This window comes from Ursus arctos, unplaced genomic scaffold, assembly GCF_023065955.2.
Source record: "Ursus arctos isolate Adak ecotype North America unplaced genomic scaffold, UrsArc2.0 scaffold_18, whole genome shotgun sequence".
Lineage (NCBI taxonomy): Eukaryota > Metazoa > Chordata > Mammalia > Carnivora > Ursidae > Ursus > Ursus arctos.
The window spans coordinates 40,900,948-40,922,350 of NW_026622852.1; the positions used below are offsets into that span (position 1 = coordinate 40,900,948).

The following is a 21,403-nucleotide window of genomic DNA, read 5'->3' on the forward strand; positions in this document are numbered from 1 at the left end:
TGTCGAGTGCGGGTGCTGAGTCACTGAACTGTGCATCTGCAGCTGCTATTACAGAGTCTGTTAACTGAGTGGGATAATAAATAAAAATTTTTAAATAGTAGTAATAATAACTTGGTGAAGGGCGCCTAGGTGGCTCAGTCGGTTAAGCAGCTGTCTTCGGGTCAGATCATGATCCCAGGACCGTGGGATCGAGCCCCACATCAGGCTCCCCGATCATCGGGGAGTCTGCTTTCCCCTCTGCCTACTCCCTCCTCCACCTGCTCATGCTTGTGCTCGCTCGCTCTCTCTCTTTCTCAAATAAATAAATAAAATCTTTAAATAATAACTCACTGAGTAATAATGCTTTAACATATGGTATATGGTCTTTTTTTTCCTCAGTATTTCTTCCCATTCATTATTTCATTTGAATCATGTAACGACCCTGAAGGAGAGCAAAACTGATGTTCTCTGTTTTCCTGAGTTTTAGATGAGACACTGAAACTCAAAAGATCAAAAGTAGTTCTCAAAGAGGTAGGGTGATTTTGGCCCCCCAGGGGACTTTTGGCAATGTCTGGAGACATTTTTAGTTGTCACACCGGGGATGGTGCTACTGGCATTTGGCGGGTAAAGGCTGGGGTATTGTTAAACATACTACAATGGACAGGACGGCTTATACAACAACAAATTATTCGGCTTCAAATGTCAATAATGCCAAAACTGAGAAACTCTGAGATAGGTGTTTTATCCACAAGAACACAAAGCGAAAGAGTTGGGTGGACCAGAATCCAGATCTTAGACTCACTCTAATGTGTTCTCCACTGTCCGCAAAACATTTGAGCGTTTAAGACTAGAATCACAAAATTCTGGATCTATTGCTACTGTTTTGAGGAGGTACAAGTGAGAAGTGGGCTTTGTTTACTCACCGTTGAAGGTTTCCACACATAATACAGATTATATAATCCAATAAAAATCTACTAAGTACTTGCTGTGCTTCTCACAGTCCGCTGTCCACGTCCTGCAGGGAGATTAGTCTACTTTTATCATATTTTTCTATTTATTGAGTAAATACCAAATTTAAATCATTTATCCAGATACTATTGAAATCTGGACACAGCTCCCCTAGCAGTCTGTATATACACAGTACCTACTGATAACCTAAAGACCCATAGTATTTGTATAGGAAACGGCACCAGGACAATCAAGCTGGAAATTAGCAGAGCCAGGATTTGAATACCATCTGACTCCAAACTCACGCTCTTAACAATATTCTGTAAGCTTAACTCTCTCTCACCGACAAAGGGTGGCATGGATAGACCTTGTAGAATGTTCTTCAGTTTTGACCCTCAAACCATTTTATAACCCAGAAATTAGAAGGTTCTTCTTTTCCTTCTAAAGTTTTAACAGATGTCTTTATGGTTTCTGGCAAATTAAAGGACTATAGCCCATGGTTCCGTAAGGATTTTTTTTTTTTTCTCTGAATGCCTCACAGAAGAACTTGAGCAGAAGAGCTAATAAAGCCACTTACATAGCAACAAAAGTATTCTATTAAAAGATAAATCTCATCATATCACTTCCTGCTTCTTTTAAATAGCTGCCAGTTGCCCTTAGAATAAAATTTAGTCTCCTTAAAATGACTCAATGTGTTTATTCATTACTGACCTTGAAATGCCCTTGGGTTTTTTTTTTCTTGCCTGGGGATTCTGTTTCCTTACCTTTCTACCCAACTCCGGTAATTCATCAGTCTGAAGTTACCTCCTTAGAGAGGTCTTCTCTCTTCTCTCTACCTGACCCCCATCTAAATTAGTTCTTTCTCTGTTATTCTCTGCCACAGTACCATGTTTACTTCCTTCATACTACTTATCATGATTGGTAATTGTATATGTTTTCCCATATCTATTTGTTTATATACTTAATGAGGGCTTCTTCTTCCTAGAATAAGCCCCACAAAGGCAAAAATCCTACCTTTTTGCACCTGGCTCCTTTGAGGTAGATATTGGAACCTATAAATACTTTTCAAGTGCCTTGTGGCTCAGTGGGTTAAGCGTCTGCCTTCCACTCAGGTCATGATCTCAGGGTCCTGGGATCGAGCCCACACCAGGCTCCCTACTCAGCAGGGAGTCTGCTTCTCCCTCTCCTTCTGCCCTTCCGCCTGCTTATGCTCTCTCTCTCTCTCTCAAATAAATAAAATCTTTAAAAATAATAATAATAAATTTTTAAAAAGAATTAAATACTTCTCAAATGAATAACGTTTATTGGATGTTCTTCCAGATGTAGTAAGGAGGTAAAAATTAGAAAGTTTACTTGTCCTCAAGGAACCTGTTGTGTAAAAATGGTATTTTTTTATTATGTACTTTAAGAACTGTAAGTCAAGTTTTCCATAAGAGAAGATTGCCGGGGAAATCCAGAAAAGAGAGATTTCTTCTGTCAAGAATCCAAGGAAAACCTAATGGAAGAGATGGCATATTAAATAAGCCTTAAAAAATGAGCTAGATTGTAAACTCAAAAGAGCAAGGGCCATGTTTTAACTTCATCCTAATTCTGACACATTTTAAGTGCATGATAAATGTTGAATAAATAATGGGAGGATTTGCACATATTCAGGAAATGTGGGGGAGAAGGAGGCAGTACAGGGAATGACACAAGCCAAAAAAGCATACAGGTGTCAAAGTGCTCAATTTATTCAGGAAAAATGAGTAGGTCAGTTTCAGTGGAATATTTCAGTTTGAAATAGGCTGGAAGGTACGTCAGTAACAAAGACATAAATGCCAGATAGTGAGCATAAAGTAAGCTTAACCAATATCAAAAGTTGGATATAAAGATACTTAGGTTTCATGGGGTGCCCAGGTGGCTGAGTCATTTAAGCATCTGCCTTCGGCTCAGGTCATGATCCCAGGGTCCTGGGGCCCCAAGTCAGGCTCCCTGCTCAGCGGGGAGTCTGCTTCTCCCTCTCCCTCTGCCCCTACTCATGCTCACTTTCTCTCTTTCTCGAATAAATAAATAAAATCCTTTTTTAAAAAAGATACTTAGGTTTCTCGGGGTGCCTGGGTGGCTTAATCAATTCAGCGTCCTACACTTGGTTTCAGCTCAGATCATGATCTCATGGGCATGGGATCAAGCCCTGCATTGGGGCCCACGCTCTGTAGGGAATCTGCTTGAAGATTCTCTCCCTCTACCCCTCCCCCAACTCGTTCATTCTCTCTCTGTCTAAAATAGGTAAATAAATCTTTTTTTTTTTTAAGATACTTAGGTTTCTCTTTGCCGACAGTTGTTAATTCAGGGGAGTAGAGCCTAAAATGTAAATTACGGCCTCAGAAATATACGTAAATAGTACCTTGAGTACAAACACTGGTTTAGCTTTGAGCACTGATTCCATTATCAACATCATCACCATCAAATAGCAGGATTCAGATTCCTGTGGAGCATCTTCTGTACTTGGCTTGTCTGGAAAGAAAGTGTTTGCTTTCTTATATTTAGAGAAGAAAGCAGCACACTAGCCTGACAGATCCCTAGGCGTGTTCAGACAATTACAGAATTTATATATCACTGAAGAGCTCCCTTCAGTGCCTTCTGAGGTCCTTCCAATTCTTCGTGAGATTTCGATGACCTTCCAATTAAGGGACGGTGCTCTCAGGTTTCAATTCCAAGTGGTCTGCATATGGTTGAAGAAATGGCTCATGCATCTCTTTCCAGGCCTAATTGTTTTTCTCCTACCTTTTCGCAGTACCGTTTTATTAACATGATGACCAAAATAGGCCCCGATTGAAAAGATCATAACAACATTTCGGGGTATTTTGTGAGACCTAATCCAAGCTGGGTTTATCTGGAAAGGCACAATGTGCTCTGAATGTTCAGAGGCCTTACTTAGCAGGAGACCTCAGAAGATGAGGAGGGTTTGTTGCATCAGAGATGGCAAGGATGGGCATTCCAGACTGAAGAAACAATGTAAGCAAAGATACTAGACACGAGAGTGGGGTTTGTCCAGTTCGAGCTTTGGCTATTGGACTCGTTTGACTGGAACTCCTAGTATGTGGAGGCAGGAAAGTAGGTTGAGGCCTTTATTGTATAGATCTGTGATCTCAGAACAAGGAAGTTAGTACACAAGGAAAGGGAGAGGTTGGTAGGCAGTGGTATTTTTTGAGCAGGTAAGTAGAGCCATGCCTTGGGTAGATTCATTTGTCTTTGGTGTATCGCATGGGATGAACGGGGTGGAGGGTACTGTTAGGAAAGCCCATGTTTGTAATAGAATTGCTGATGGCAAAAACCAGAGGCAGGTGGGCGAATCTTCTCATGCAGTGGGGATTAGGAAAAGTGATCAGAACCATGACCTTTAATGGACATGAAATTGTGACATTGGGTAAATAGCAAGGCGGGTTTAGCAGAGAATACGTCCTGGGCGGGGAGTGAGGATAGGTAAGTTCTAGTGAAGGTACCTCCACAGCTTTCTAGAATAACATTGAACACATTGCTTAAGCTGCCTGTGCTTCTGGTTCTGAGAAGAGTGATTGTGGGGATAAAATAAGATAACAGAGTTGGGGGGCACCTAGGTGGCTCAGTCTGTTAAGTGTCTGCCTTCGGCTCGGGTTGTGATCCCAGTGTCCTGGCATCGAGTCCCACATCAGGTTCCTTGCTTCTCCCTCTCCCCCTTTGCCACTCCCCCTGCTTGTGCTGTCAAATAAATAGAATCTTAAAAAAAAAAAAAAAAAAGATAACAGAGTTGGGTTTATAGGAAGGAGGCGCCATTGCTTCGTCCCACATCATTTGTCCAGGTCCCACAGTTATTCATTGGGTAGATGTGCAGAGTAAAAGTATTTTCAGGTTGATCTTATCTTACAGTTTGGTCTGTTTTCTCCACTGTCCCTTTCCAGAAAGTGGCATTTATCCAGGTTCAGTGCCCTAGAGACTTGATTCATATTAAGGATCTGGATTTGGCATGTCAGGCCCCTTGAAGGTCAACAGCAGTGTATTCCTTCCTTCCCTATTTTTTGCCTTTCGTCCATTTTTAAAACAGGTATGAGTTTTGTTTACAATCTCCTCACACTCATCACCAAACAAATATTTTATAAAAGTTATCTGTGAAGGCAAATTAGGCCAGAACATATAAATGTTAGATTCTCCCAAGCACTTTGTGGTTTCATACTCTAGGCTTCTGTGAAATGAATAAGTGGAACTAGATGAATTTGTAATCCCCTTCCGAGTCTTAAACAGTTCAACTTGTCTATGTTATCCTATAGCAACTAAATTTTGCTACTTCTAATACAGAGCTATTGAATCATTTGTAAGCATATCCATCAAATTCTATTATACTATTATAATACTATTATACAAATACTATTTCAGACTCCCTAAGGTGGCAGAGAGAAAATTGAGGTTTGTCCAGTATCTCATTAACAGATTAAGGAATTGATTTGTCTGTCTTATGTCTAAGTTGCCAGGAGAGAAATGCAGAGAAAAACAATCCATTTCAGCAAGCACTTACACTTGTGTGCAGGATGTTAGAAAATGCAGGAGATTCATGGATAAATAAGACAGGGTCAGGGTGCCTGGGGGGCTCAGTCAGTTAAGCGTCTGCCTTCAGCTCAGGTCGTGATCCCGGGCTTCCTGCTCAGTGTGGAGTCTGCTTCTCCCTCTCCTGCCGCTCCCCCTGCTTGTGCTCTCTCTTGCTCTCTCAAATAAATAAATAAATAATCTTTTTTTAAAAATTAAAATTAAGTTTTCTTTAGCATGCTTTCTCTTGAAAATGATAGGCCTCCCTGCCTGGATAATTCTCCACGCAATGGATTCCTCCAGGACCTATCTTGCCCCATGGGGCTTCTTATCTACCTTGCTCAGTCTGAGCAGCTTAATGAGGTGGACTGGACACGTGGAAAGATGAAATTTATGATAGACAGGGGTGACCTTGAACCCGTATCTGGAAACAAAGTGCTTGTCTTAATCTGATTAGAATCAAATTACAAGTTTGCTGTCTGTCTTTCTGTGGAGAGTTAGAATGAACTCAGGGCAGGTCCTGAGTTACCATCCTTTTTGACTAACATAGATATTCTTAGTCAGGAACTTCTGAGTGAAAGAGCTACTCTCACTAATTCATAGCTGCTCTTTTATTTTTCTAAAAACTTGTCGGTCCATGCCACATTTCTTGTTTGCCTAGATCACTGGCCACTCATAAATGAAGGCTCTTTAAGTTTTAAATGTAATTGTTTGAAGTAGTTTTCCCCTTTATGACTCTGGCTGTTGGTTACTGGTGGTGGAGCCCATCCGTCTGATATATGAGTAATTCAGTCACGTAGACTCTGCTATTATTTGAGTATGTAAACCGTGCCTCGTTTGGTTTCTTTCCATGAAAAGTGCTTTCAGGGAATTGTGCTCAGACTATCCGAAGTAGTCGAGCTCACTTTGGTAGATGGTGAAGAAAAAGAAACTAATATTGAAACCATCAAATCATCACAACATTAATTTTTCTCCAGTTCTGTCAACATTTTCTCCTATCAGCCCCACCATTGCCGTGAAGAAAAACAAGTGAGAATTTGTTGTAGATGATCCCTGGGAGTTATTTTTATTATCAAAAAAGGCAAAAAGTTAAAAGGGAAAATAGTGGCCTTTGTTTTATTGAAGATTTTTTTTTTCCTTTGAGAAACAGGCTCCCCTCTGAGCAGGGAGCCCGATGCAGGACTTGATCCCAGGACCCTGAGATCATGACCTGAGCTGAAGGCAGACCATTCAACCAACTGAGCCACCCAGGTGCCCTTGAAGAATTTTTTTTTAAGATTTTTATTTATTTATTAGAGAGAGAGAGAGTGTGCTGGGAGAGGGGCAAAGTGAGAGGGAGAAGCAGGCTCCCCAATGAGCAGGGAGCCAGATGTGGGGCTCTGGGATCACAACCTGAGCTGAAGGGAGATGCTTAACTGACTGAGCCACGCAGGCGCCCTGAAGAATTTTTTAAAGGATAAAAATCTAAGTGTTTTTGTTTTTGTCGTGGTAGTAGTGGTAGTGATGGTGGTGGGGTTTTGGCGATTACACTTCTAAATTCTGTCTTTATAAACCTATAGTCATAGGAACTGCCCTGTCATCTCCCATCACCTGCCAAAGTTAAACTGGGGGGAACTGTGTGTGTGTGTATGATTTTAGGGTCTTTTACACTTTTTCTTATTGACCTGACCTATTTTCTCTCTACCTCTATTGCATCATTTTACCGACCGTTTAATACATCAGTGGTGCAGAACTTCCTAAGTTTTTGCCAATTCTGAGAACTTGTGTAAACCTATGATTTACTGAATCCTACTACCTTTTGTAAATACAGTTGGTAACATTGAATATCTTTATGATCACTGTACCTCAAGAAAGACACAGGCCAAAGAAAGGCAGCTACAATATCCAAAGAGTTGTGTGGTTACATTCATACAGTTATGACCAAATTTCTGCCAGTCAGTTTGGAGTAGCAGAGTGAGGCCAGGGCAGAGGGGTTGAGTGGAACAACATCATAGCCTTCAAGGGGAAGGGTCTTCCCCCTATATAGTCATCATATTATATTCCCCCTCCCATTTACTGGGAGCTACTACTGTTTTGTTTTTTTTTTTATCAAAACAACTCAAGTATATTGGGTTGGAATACCAAGTGTATTGGTATTGTCCCAAGGTGTTGGGACACCTAAGCCCTATTTTATTAATGCATTATATCTCTTCACTTCTACATTTCCTATACCACCTCCCTCCCCAAAGGACAATGTGAATATGGAATTCTTAAAGCCATCAAGAGCATTTTAAAGTTCACCTACAGGGGCACTTGAAACAAGGCCAGAGCTATTTCTCAGAATATCTGCTGACCCTGCACAGGTCATCAAAAGGCAGGATTAGTCCAGCTGAACTGGTTGCTTGATCATGAGAACATAGTCCATAAGCATGAGTCCCTGTTTATGGTAGTATACTGTCTGTGACCTTGAATTTTCCCTATCTGTGCCTGCCTAAAGCTTATAAGTCACCAATAAAAATAATGACTACAGAGAGCAGAAGAGCAACCAGACAGATTTGTCTTTGTTTAATGGTTTTATAAAGCTAAAAAGGAACCTGGTCTTAATCGTTGTAAGAAGAAAAACCTTCTTCCTAATCTTCCTTATCAGGAAACACTGTAGGTAGTCTCCAAAAGAATTGTGTAAGGCTCCAGATTTTATCTGTCTGCACTGGAGAAGAGGGACCACGTGGCAGATGTCTGACCACTTCTGTGTAGTCTTTTTGTGGGGGTCTAATCTCCATAGTCCCTATGGATTACCGTTTCTTATCCATCATTGTGCAATACTGGGAAAATAAAAAAGAATGGGAAGTTTAGAATAAATCTATTAAAAGTAAGGTCAGTGCTAAGACTCAGGATGGACATCAGCATTCAGCCTTCTTGCCAATTTCCTAACTTCTGTTCATAAATTCATGTTTATTTTGCTAAAGATGCTAGACTTTGCAAACAATCCGGCCCTCTAGTTAAGCTTTACAGGGTGCGCGTGTTGGGAGGTAGGAGGTGGACAAGAATAAAGGAAACTTCTTTTTTGATGATCCTCAGAAGTAGATGGAGGAGGAATTAGACCCTTGAATACAGGGAAGTTTTGGAACCTATTTGTATAAATGCTGCACGATACTTACTAAGTGGGGGAAGGGGGAGACAGCATGAAACGCAGAGCTGCATGGTGTGCAGTGTGGAATGTGCCATCTCGTTTTCCAGATCTAATAGTGTTCAGGGCATGAGAAACAACTTGGCATGTAGCCAACTTAAGTACCCAACTGAAGATGAGATAAATATTCCTAGGAACAGAAGAGTGTAAAGCCTTCCTGAGAAATCAACTTCTTAGCTATTCTATGTGAACCAAGTTCCATAGAAACTCACACTTGATTTTTTTTCTCTAATCAATTCCGAGACTATTTCTCTTGTATTTCCAGAGAGTTTCCTATACTAGAAGAAGGAGCTGTTATGACCTAGAGCTGTTCTGAACTATCCATGTGAATGTCCGTAGCCACTTTGTGGTCTCAGGAGACAGGATAAGTGGAAAGGGCCTTGAAAATGGTCTTGGCTAGAAGACTTCATGGGAGGGAAGCAAACAGCTAAGGTTATATGATTATGCCTTCTCCCTTAAGGTTTATTCATTGGTGTCTCCTTATCTAAGGTCTTTTATCCCCTCATATTCCACATAATGATAACACTACCATTTGCTAGGCACTCTGCTAGATCCTTCTTAAGCCTTTTATCTCCTTCCCACTCCCAGCATCCTCCATGATCTACTAGCTCCAGAGAGGGTGAGGGACTTTCCCAGGTTGTACAACCGGATGTGCCTTCAAAAATCCCCGACAGATGTTTTCCAGCTATGTCGTTGAGCTCCTCTCTCCATTCTCCAATGCAAAGGTGCTTCTCCAGTATGAGTCCCTCTTAAATTCTGTTAGAGAAAGCAAGTTTGCCTGAACTGGCAAAAATGTAAATGAAAGAACTGTATTCCTAATTTTTCCACCTAGCTCGAAACTCAACTTGGTAACTAAATATTGGGGGTGGATTTTATCGTAGATTGAAAGTCAGGAATCCTAAGATTTTTTTGTTATTTTTCAGTTTTATCCCTGAGTGAAATATTCAGATTTTTTTTGTTGTTGGTATTCTTCTTTATAAATAATTTGTAAATTTGATGAAGTAGAAGGCTAAGGATAAGAAGAGAAGTGGATGGTGGAGGTTTTAAACAAGAACAGGGAAGTTAGCCTGGGATTAACATGTGCACATATTTTGTCCTAAAACCAGAAATCAATGGGGTGCCTGGGTGGCTCAGTCGTTAAGCGTCTGGCTCAGGGCGTGATCCCGACGTTCTGGGATCGAGCCCCACATCAGGCTCTTCCGCTGGGAGCCTGCTTCCTCTCCCACTCCCCCTGCTTGTGTTCGCTCTCTCTCTGGCTCTCTCTCTGTCAAATAAATAAATAAAATCTTTTATAAAAATAAAAATAAAACCAGAAATCGAGTGAATCGGTAAATATAAAAATCTTGCTGAGGTTCCTCCTGTCACTCGTCATTACTAACCCGTCTGCAAGTACCATTAATTGCAATTGCTTTACAAATCAAGGAACTTGATTCCATAAAAAGTACAGTACAGCTACTTTGTAGACCTTGACCCCATTAGAGACAATGACGTGGAGCTGCATCAGAGAAAACAGTTCTTGGACAGCAGCAAATGGTTAAAGTTGGCTGTGGAGTGTAGAGAAGCTTGAGGAAAGCAAAGACAAAAGAGCACAGCTCGTGATCAAACCATTTTTTCAGATTACAAATCGAAACAGCGAATGGTATTGCCGTGTCACTGTTTTTGATTTAGTCTCACTTCAATTTTTATTACTTATTCCCATTTTTATTCTGGAAGAAGCTGTGCTTGGATCTCCTTAGATTAAAGCTATCGAAGGAAGCAGACTAACGCTAACCAACTGCCAGATTACCTCCTGTAAGGAGAATTTCTCTTCTAGAGAGAATGAGTTAGGGATCATTTATCCAAATACATAGGGCACATCACTGGAGGGTCAAGTAGGAAGAGAAAAGAATGTAACTGCTTTTATTTTTATGCTTTAATGATAAGTTGTATATCATCATTTGAGTTTGCCATACTCCCATGGCATCTCCCATGGCATCTTTCCTGGAACAGACTTTTAGAAGCCTCAGGGCATGCCAGAATTGGTTTGAGTTTGTGCCTACGGTATATGTTTGCACATTAATCCACCAGATTTGTACCTTCCTATTCACATACTATTGGGCAAGCCTTTCATAGGATTCCATTACAAGAAATCCATTGTCCACTCACAGTGAAAGGAAGTAGATTCTATTCCTGCTCTATTTCCTAGTATATTTGAATGTGAAACTTATCCTATAAAGATGACACTTCAAAACAGTTGCATACCTTGACAGGTGTTCTTAAGATTCGTGCAAATGAATTACTGGGCCAGTGATGCTTCTGAAGAGATTTGATTATATGCCTTCATTTAACAGGTGTCTCTAACTGGTAATGAGGTACCTGAACAATTAGGAAACCATAGGTCTTAAAAACTGTTGATGGGAAGAATATGTGAAAATTAATCAAAGATAGTCAAGGGTACAAATCTTAAGTAGTTTGCAGTGCTAAGATCTTGCTTTTTAAAACTGCCCTTTACATGTTCTCTTATGCCCAAAATGAAAAATGACAACTGTTTGGTTTCCCCTTTTAGGTTTTAGCCTTGAGGCTCCTTGGGGAAAGAGTCTATGTCTGGTTCATCTCTGTATCTCCCTCAGTCTTTTACACCAGAAGACACTGCAAATAATCACTGAATTCATGGCCAGGATTCAGGTTGATAATGTGAAATGAAGTTATCCTTTATGGTTTTCTTTTGTTGTAATCACTTTCTAAACTCATTGCAAGAGAACAAATTGTGACTTCTACTTGAGTCTCTATGACGATGTGTTCTCAGTCTTCCTGGCTGGCGAAAGTCTTCTTATCCTTATTTCGCTGCATTTGCCTAGCTCAAAAACCATAATCTATCATCACTCAGATCCCAGGGATCTCTCCATTCTACCATGATTCTTTAACTGAAAATTGCTGCCCCCTTACCATTTTTCCCATCATTGAAATTTTATGGGTGCTGTCTTGTTGATTATTTTTGTGTGTTGTTTTTTATTCTTTGCTATAAAAACTTTATGGACAAGGGGCCTATTATATATGTCCTTTATGTCCATGGTATTAATAATACCAGATTGTCAAGCTCTATAATTACGAAGTAATACAGTGTCTGGCATGAAAGTTGTTTACATTCACAGTTGAACTTTGATTATCCCTAGCTCTTGCTTTGCCTTGTCCTTTGCTGGAAATACAAGTCTGTTTCTTGAGCTTGCTGTCATAGAATCATGAGACGGGAGTTTGAACAGGGGGAATAGATGGCTGAATAATTGTGCTTTTAAGTTATATGTGACTCCCTGGATCTATATAGATTTAATATCTAAAGTATGCCTCTTCTCTACCTCTTAGTAATGTTGCCATATTACCCTGTTTCCTTTATCACACTCATCACACCATGAAGTTGTTCTGTTTACTTTACTTCCTTGTTTCTCTTTCCATGAGGTACCTTGTCTGTCTTACTCACTGAATTACTAGCACTTAGCTCAGAGTTTGGCACATAGTAGGAGCTTGATAAATATTTATTGATTGAATGAGAGGCACACTCAGGCTCATGAACACAAATACCTACTTGGAATTTCTTTTTTCTTTTCTTTCTTTCTTTCTTTCTTTCTTTCTTTCTTTCTTTCTTTCTTTCTCTCTCTCTCTCTCTCTCTCTCTTTCTTTCTTTCTTTCTTTCTTTCTTTCTTTCTTTCTTTCTTTCTTTCTTTTTTATATATAGACTCTACACCCAGCAAGGAGCCCAACTCAGGGCTTGAACTCAAGACCCTGAGATCAAGACCTGAGCTGAGATCAAGAATCAGACGCTTAACCAACTGAGCCACTCAGGTGCCCCCCCCCACTGGGAATTTCTAAAGCACTTTTTCCTCCACAAACAGGAGTCAGGGGACACATAAAGAGAATCCACCAACACCTCCCTTTCCACTCTCCTCAGCTTCCCACTCCCCACCCCCACCCCCACTACAGGAGTTTTTGCTCTTTGGTTTATGTCCCAGACGGACTTTTGCAGTAAAGCAGTGATGTGCTGGTAAAGATACGAGGCTGAATATGCGGTTGTCTGGACTTAATTTAATATAGAACCTTCAGTTTATATCTTGTTTTCAGTGTTCTTAGCTCTAATGCTGAGCTAGGACTGAAATTGTATCTTCTGAGCACACTCCTTGCCCAGGGCAGTAATAGACCTTTTCTTCAGGTTTCAATTAGCCAAAGGCTGGTTGTCCTGTATGTGAAAATGTATTCTTAATATCTTCATTGAACACAGGCCATCCAATTAGGTGCATTATTTGAAGCACTTGCTTTTTATCTACTGACATTTATGATTAGAAAGCCTTGGGGCAGTTAAATTTCATTAATGGCATCAGTTTGTCCACTATTACAAATTGTCCATTTCCTGCAACCCAAAGAAACTACTTTTTTTTTTTTTAAAGATTTTATTTATTTATTTGACTGAGAGAGAGAGAGAGACAGCCAGCGAGAGAGGGAACACAAGCAGGGGAAGTGGAAGAGGAAGGAGCAGGCTCCCAGCGGAGCAGGGAGCCTGATGTGGGGCTTGATTCCAGGACCCTGGGATCACGCCCTGAGCCGAAGGCAGACCTGTAATGACTGAGCCACCCAGGCGCCCCAAAAGAAACTACTTTTCTTCTCCTTCTCTTAGATTTAAATTTGAACATACATTGAACATATCTATTAAAGGAACAACTTTGCCGAATAAGGCTTAGGTCTCTGAAACCCTAGGTGCAAATCCCTTGTGCCAAAGTCTCCAAAGATAATCCCTATTGGATGAAATCCCACATAAATAAATAGTTATCAAGAATCAAGATTTTAGGGGTGCCTGGCTGGCTCAGTTGGTAGAACATGTGACTCTTGATCTCAGGGTCGTGAGTTCAAGCCCCACGCTGGGCGTAGAGCTTTACTTAAAAAATTTTCAAAAGCAATCAAGGTTTTATATTGTGAAGTTACTATGTATAATTCTTTTTCTTAAAAGAATCTTCTCTGAGTGGACTCAACTTTTCCTGGAAACGTGGACCATTCCCACCATAAGGAGACAAGCCACATGGCTTACAACAGTACGACAGGACCTCATCACCATCACCCGACCACTCCGGCCTCCCACTCCCATGGCAGGGGAATGGACAACATGATGATGGTGAGTGCCACAGGAGAGGCTGTCCTTTCACACCCACTTGGGTAATAGAAATAATCGAGTTTTAGGACTGGCAGGTTATTATCTTTAAAGGTCAGTTTACCCATGAGGAAAAGTGCAGACTCAGACAAGACAAGTGATATGCCCAAGATCATGTGGCAAGTTAATTTCAGAGTCACACCAGAACCAGGATCTCTAGGACTCTTCTGTATTCCTTCCTTTCAGAATTGACCCTTTTCTGAATTAAGTTCTAGTATTCAGGCTTTGTGTAGAAAAGAGAAAAAGACAGTACACTTAACCATGATGAGCACTGAGGAATGTATAGAATTGTTGAATTGTTATATTGTGCACCTGAAACTTACATAACCCTGTATGTTGACTATACTGGAATTAAAATTAAAAAGAGAGAGAGAGAAGGTTGGGAAGCAAGGGAGAGTACTTGTGGAGAGTGTCTGTGGTAGTAATGCTAAAATGAAGGAGAAGGCCTCCCACTTCAGTGAATGTCTCTTATCCAGATCTGATACTTTTAAATGCTCTCAGCTTCTTTACCTGAAATTCTCATTTAGAATCTTCAATCCTCTCTAATTGACTTGTTTTGGTTTACTGGCAGCATATGACCTTCTACTTCGGCTTCAAGAATGTGGAGCTATTGTTTTCTGGTTTGGTCATCAATACAGCTGGAGGTGAGTAAGCCACCACCATCAGGTGGTATTCAGAGATAACACCCACATGAGAGACAGTGACAAAGAATCTGGAAACCCAGCACCTCTTCCTGCCATAAGTACTGAATGGTTATGGTTATGATACATAATCATCTTCCCCTTAACTACCTAGAAGGTAAGGATACACAATGCTTACTTTGGTCCTACAGTAAACCTCCCTTAAATAATATGTGTATGTTATGGGGCGCCTGGGTGGCTCAGTCGGTTAAGCATCTGACCCTTGATCTCAGCTTGGGTCTTGATCTCAAGGTCATGAGTTCAAGCCCTGCATTGGGCTCCATGGTGGGTGTGGAGCCTACTTAAAAAATAATAATAATAACATGCGTGTGTTTTAGAGTTTCTGAAAAATAATTTAGATACCAGATAGGAGTCTTTTGCGATCCATTTCCTTTCATCCTTTTCCAGAGTGCTTCCTTATTTGGTAAGTTATTGATCCTAGACATAAGACTATAGTCAAGTTAAAATGATGTAAGACACATCTTGTGTAAACAGACCACAAAATAACCCTTGGTGGAAAACTCTTGATCCAGTACGATCCTTCCATTTTACAGATAAATTAAGGCTCAGATACTGAAATGATTAGCCCTACATCACACAGTTTTAGTGTGTCAAAGATTGGACAGGGACCCAGACTCTCTAGACCTGCCTACTCCAGTGCTCTTTCTAGCAAACCAAACTGGTCTCCGTCATTCCTGATTCTTGGCATGGCTCATCTTAGTGTCAGTCCTACTTTTGGGGTAACTAATACACGTTTTGTGTGTCTGTTATGTTGAGTGGGCATGCCTTAAATTCAAATTGCACAAGCTCAATTGACTGCTGTAAGTATCAGGTATCTCTTTGGAGCCACAAAATCAATTTGGGGAAAGAGGGGAGCATTTAGTTCAGGTAGTATGTTAAATCAGCAGTTTGAGTATATTCGTATCATAACGAACATTTCACATTATGAAAGACTTAGAACTGAAATGTCTGGGGGCACCTGGATGGTACAGTCGGTTAAGTGTCCAACTCTTGATTTTGGCTCAGGTTGTGATCTCAGGGTCCTAGGATTGAGTGCCGCGTTGGGCTCGGCGCTCAGCAGGGAGTCAGCTTGAGAATTCTCTCTCCTTTCCCCTTGCCACTCCCCACTCCTACTCGTGCTCTTTATCTCCCTCAAATGAAAATAAATAAATATTAAAAAAAAATAGAACTGAAATGTCTGTTCAAGAAATAGCACTTTATTTTTTTTAAGTTTTTATTTTAATTCTAGTTAACGTACAGTGTTGTATTAGTTTCAGGTGTTCAGTATAGTGATTTAACACTTCCATACATTACCCAGTGGTAATGTGCCCTCCTTAATCCCCATCACCTATTTCACCCATCTTCCCCACTGCCCTCCCCTCTGGTAACCATCCATGCGTTCTCTATAATTAAGAGTGTTTCTTGATTTATCTCTTTTTTTTTACCCTTTGCTCAAGGAAATCGTCAACACTTTAAATGTTGTTTTAGTCCCCTTTTGCGTATTCTACATTGTGTCGTCACAAGCGAATTTATGACACGAGGTAGCCAGGCCTGAAGGTGATTGTTGTTCAGATGATTTTTTGTGTCATAATCAGAAAATGAGTATGTTCTCCAGTGGAGACAATGGTTTTCACTAACACCATCTTCACTCCTCTCTTCCGTCTGCCTGCCTGCCTGTGCACGTCGAGAGGTAGCAATATAACGTATTCAGAAATTGAGGGTAGCCCTCTTCTGTGTTGTCTCTCGAGCTAGTGATTTTACGTGTGTGACCGTACCACCATCTTTTCCTTCCCTACTTAGAAATGGCCGGAGCGTTCGTGGCAGTGTTTTTACTGGCAATGTTCTATGAAGGACTCAAGATAGCCCGAGAGAGCCTGCTGCGCAAGTCACAAGTCAGCATCCGCTACAATTCCATGCCCGTCCCAGGCCCAAATGGAACCATCCTCATGGAGACACACAAAACTGTTGGGTAAGAAGACAACAGATCCAGACAGAAGTGCTGGAGGGCTGGATGAGTTAAGCAACAAAACAGTTATTTTATTGGCAACAGCCCTCTTCTTGAGTTAGTAGTGATTCTGTATGGTCTTGATGAAACCTGACTCTGGAGGCTTGGGTTGTGAATCAGGAGCAGGCCAAAGGAGGAATGATAGGGACCCTTCTGAGCATGAACATTGTTCTGAATTGTAAGCCTTGGTCACTGTGGAAGAAGGTAAGGAATCTGTATTTTAAAATATATGCCCAAATTGAAAAAGGGAAAAAAAATATTTACCAAAATAATAAGATGCAAATTAAAAGACATTTAGGTCAGGATATAGAAGAATGGCAGAATCTAATTGAGTCTTTTCTATATAAAATTGCATCCACCCAGCTCTATTTTCATTTTGTTTACTGGGTAAGATATACAGATGTCTGTATTCTGTCAATGCAAGTATTTGGATGACTACTGGTTTTCCCACAGATTGGCGAATGCTTTTTGAGATTTTTGAGTTTTAATAGAAATGTAGGTCTTCAACTAACTTGGAGTTCAAGGAATCCTATAGACCAATGTGCTGCTTTCAAGTAACCAGGGTGTTATTTATGCCATTGTAACTGATGAGTTTATTGAAGCCCAAACATGTTGTGACTTACCTAAGGTGACAGAACTAGTGAGTGACAGAGGGGTAGCCAGGCCTCCTGACCCCTGGTGAAGTACTCTGTACACTACCACCCAACCCTCAGTTCTATTTCCATTCTTTAGAATGTGAACGTTGCCAAGGCGGAAGGCCTGAACATGCTCAAAAAAGTAGGGGAGGGATTAGGACTTTCCTTTTAGGAGCTAAGGTAGAGGAAAGTTAGGGGATTAGTCCTCCTTCCTCTTCTCTCCTCCCAAAGAGGGTAGGAGAGACATACAACCGTATCTGGCCAATGGTTATTATCCAGGCAGCCCTATCATGTGTCATTTCCAGGGACTGGAAACAACATACATACACTCGTGTAGCCACGAGTTGCCGGGATGGCTGTGAAGGAGTCCAGTTCAAGCTGAGCTCCTGACCACACTTGCTCCCTTTCTCCTGATCGGCGGAGCTACCCGAACACTCCTAAGGGTCCCTGATGGTTGTGTCCCTGTTTACTCTCCAGGCAACAGATGCTGAGCTTCCCTCACCTCCTGCAAACAGTGCTGCATATCGTCCAAGTGGTCATCAGCTACTTCCTCATGCTCATCTTCATGACCTACAACGGGTACCTCTGCATTGCGGTGGCAGCCGGGGCCGGCACGGGATACTTCCTCTTCAGCTGGAAGAAGGCAGTGGTCGTGGACATCACCGAGCATTGCCATTAACGTTAAACTCCATGGTGCGGCCTTATCGATTGCAGTGGGAAGCAGTTCAAGACTGAAAGACATGATTCCTACTCCAGTCTTCCCTTCTTGCTCCTTATCTACACACACACACACACACACACACACACACACACACACACACATAGCCCTGCTCAACAGAGGTTTAGCCTACAGTCTCTGAGCTAAGGTGATAACCTCCCTGTTTTTTTCTAATGAGCTGAGATTCCCTCAGGAGATGTCCTCCCTCCCCCATCATCCTAGATCCAAATTATATGTTCTTGTCCAAGCCTGGTAGCTCTCTGTTCAATGACTTGATCACCTACTTCCTTTTTTAGTCTTCTGTTTTTATTTGGTTAACAGACAGTATGTGAATTTGGTGGGGGTTTTTCTGGGCCGGTGTTGGAGAGAGATTGACTTCAGTTAGGATTGATGGTAGCTGAGGGAAATTCTTGCCCAGCTGAACCCAAAACCCAAACTTCACATGGAAAAGTGAGTTCCAGTCTTCAGATGCAAGGAGTATGAAGTACATCGTGCCTTTCGGTGTGATGTGTGGTACCGAAATCTTGGTAGTTTGCAGAAGGGTGGTTTGAGACTAAATACGGGCCTGGAGCTTGCAGAAGTGTGCCTTCTTGGGTAGCTGACTCATCAACTTGTGTTCCTCCTTAACATTTTTGACCCAAATGAACTTGTCAATCAAAAAAAGAAAAGATGACAATCAATTTGAGAAAATAGAAATAGATATTTAAACAACAAAACCATTGAGATTTTACTTTTGGTACCTTGGATCGTCACAGCTGAATGAAGCAAAAGAGTGTGAATCATTTCCTTTTGTTACTGTTTTCACGTCTTGGCCTCTAAACCAGTGTTTTTCAAACTTTAGCCTGCATTAGAGTCACATGGACGGCTTGTTAAAACAAGTGTTAAAACACTAGTTTCTGGAAGAACATGAAATAGTCACAATTGCAGGAAAAAACACAACACTAGTTTCTGGGCCTCAACCCGGAGCCCCAAAATTGGCATTTTTAACAAGTTCCCAGGTGATGTTCCTGCTGACGGTCAGGGGATCACACTTTGAGAATCTCTGCTTTAAACTAAGGAAGTGTCACCTGGTGGGGTGAGCTACCTAGTATTGGGCCCAGGAACTTGAATTGACGATTGGTAGGTGGTATGTCTGAGCTTAACTCGTGTACTGAATGCTGCTGGTCAATACTTAAATCATTCCACAAACATGTATTCAGCTCCGGCTGTGTGTACTACGTGGGCCCCAGGGCTGTAGCCAATGTAGCTTTTATCAGTATGTATGAAATCACTAGTCTTTATTTTTAAAGATCTGTGGTTTCTTCGAAGTAGTTCGAAGACTGAGGAAGACCTTTGATCTGCAGTGTAATATCAGCCAGTCATGGGTCAAAAGGGCAAAAGCCCGGCCCTCTCTTTGGAGAGGTTAGGGTATGGTCTGCCAATGACCAGATTTTCCTCAGCCCCCAGCATCCGTGTCCACACCAAGCAGATCCTCGTCCTCTACGTGACTGTCTTTGTTACTCTTGGAGGTTTTGATAGATCACATGTGGCCAAAACTTCTTTTTCTCAATGAAGAATCCTATTGGATTTTTATTCTGTTCAGTTGTTAGTTTACACTGTAGTCTGGTCCCCAGTCCAGACTACCTGTGTGAAGGGACTCTTCCTGTGCTCGTCTGTTAAATCCTGCCCTCCTTGGTGCTAGACTCCAATCGTGCCTCAGGGCAGAGACAACACACAACTATTCTGCTGGCCTCTGTTGTGGTTTTGAAGTTTGTACTTTCTCTGTGGGTGCCAGTTAAATATTGGAGAGCAAGGAATGTGTACTTCCGTGGCTTTAAACCAAGAGAAGGTTACGAGCTTACTGGATCAAGGGTTAAATCTAAGAACCAACATTTAGAGTTTTGTGTTTTTCTCTCATTCCAGCCCCTTGTAGTACTGATATTTCGCCTGAGCGGAGTGAATGACAGGTAATGACAGAGTCTAACGTGAAGGTGTAAAGAGCCAATTATTATCTCAGAAGCCAAGGAATAATAAAACCATGAGAAATAAAATAAGACTCAATGTAATAGTGACCCTGGTGCTCTCTAGAAATCTTGGCATGAGCTGCTATAGAATACCCTTTCAGAAATGGGACCTTATCAGGAAGGTCAGAAAAACCAAGGCCAGTTAAGACAAAGTGCTGTGAATTTGAAACCCAATGGAGAAGCATCAGTCTGGGAAAGTCTTCGGGTATTCAAGATAGTCTCATGAAAAACCTGAATTCCAGCAGTTCTTAGATTAGGTTGCCAAAGGAAGAAGCTAGTGAAGGAGAAAAAATTTAAAGCTTAAATTCCATCTTTCTTGAGCTCGTGGATTGTGACGATGATCTCGTTGACTTTCATTTCCGTATCCCTGTTGATTTGGAATTTACTGTCTGACTTCTTTGCTCTTTTGGATCCAGATTTCTCTTTTCCTCCTTCTCTGTTCACATCTCTTGGTACTCTGTATCCCCGTTTCTTTGGCCCCTTATTCTGCTTTCCTTTCCCTTTCTTTTAGTCTTTAATCCCACATATCTAGTTCATGAAATCTCCCTCGCACTCCTGAGGCAGTGGAGAGAGATGCCAACCAGAAGTTGTAAGATACCAACCAGAAGTTGTAAAACTTAGTAGAGACCGGATGCACGCTTTGAGGAGAAATTGTCCTGTTGGAATTGCTAGAAGGCTGGGTAAAGGGCTACTTACTGGTACCATCCCCAGAGTTACAGAATCTTAGGTGCTGTCTCCAGTCTATGTTGGAGGAACACTAAGCCCCTCATTGCCCACAAACAAGGAATCCTCTGTGTCCACAAGGGAATCAGAAATTAAGGTTTCTTCACTACTTCTATGGTAGGACTGTCTGGAATTCTGTTTCAGACTGTGAGGCTCTGGGCTTGGGCTCTAGCCACAAGGGGTTTCTTATAAGGAGCTGGAAGTGGAGGGGCCAGGGGTTACGCGTTCATGTCATTTCATTTTGATCCTGCTCTCTCCAGCTGCTTCTTTCAGAAGATACATCTAAAGATACAAAGTCTGCATTTGATATAATGCCTTAATCACTGAGTCTACAATTAATGTTGACCGTTTTAGATTGTAAGCTCCTGGAGAGCAGTATTGCTGTAGTAGGAATGTTTTAACAGTGTCATATGTAAAAGAACAAAATAAATATTTTGATTTTGTGATTCTATGCATGTCTTTCTATCCAGAGTGATAGCAGAATAAGTGGTCTCTCCATTGGCCATTACCATCAGTTTTAAGATGTCAGTCTTTTAAGTGGCAAGATCCCTTTATGTTTTCATCTCACTCTCCTCTTATTCTATGTAAAATGACAAGCTTGGGGCACCTGGGTGGCTCAGTCAGTTGAGCGTCCGATTTTTGGTTTCAGCTCAGGTCATGATCTCAGAGGTCATGGATCAAGCCCGGTGTGGGGCTCCTTGCTCATCGGGGAGTCTACTTGAAGATTCTCTCTCTCCCTCTGCCCCTCCCCCTGCTCACTCTTTCTCTTTCAAATAAATCTTTTAAAAATATAAAAATAAAATAAGCAGCAGCTCTTTCTGCCCACAGGTCCTGTCCCTG

At 41.4% G+C, this 21,403-nt stretch overlaps 1 protein-coding gene and 1 non-coding gene across 2 annotated transcripts in view; both read left to right on the top strand.

Annotated features, from left to right (window-relative positions):
* The window catches only part of SLC31A1 (solute carrier family 31 member 1), a 37,487-nt gene extending 16,473 nt beyond the window's left edge, over positions 1-21,014 (top strand). The window contains exons 2-5 of the mRNA XM_026513783.4: positions 13,602-13,763; positions 14,371-14,443; positions 16,280-16,448; positions 17,597-21,014. Of these exons, the coding sequence (XP_026369568.2) occupies positions 13,671-13,763; positions 14,371-14,443; positions 16,280-16,448; positions 17,597-17,798 (537 nt within the window). The 5' untranslated portion in view covers positions 13,602-13,670 and the 3' untranslated portion in view covers positions 17,799-21,014. The remainder of the gene's footprint in view (positions 1-13,601; positions 13,764-14,370; positions 14,444-16,279; positions 16,449-17,596) is intronic.
* On the top strand, positions 13,447-13,519 carry TRNAK-CUU (transfer RNA lysine (anticodon CUU)). The gene has a single exon. It is a non-coding gene; the product is annotated as a tRNA-Lys (tRNA).
* Positions 21,015-21,403: the final 389 nt, after the last annotated feature.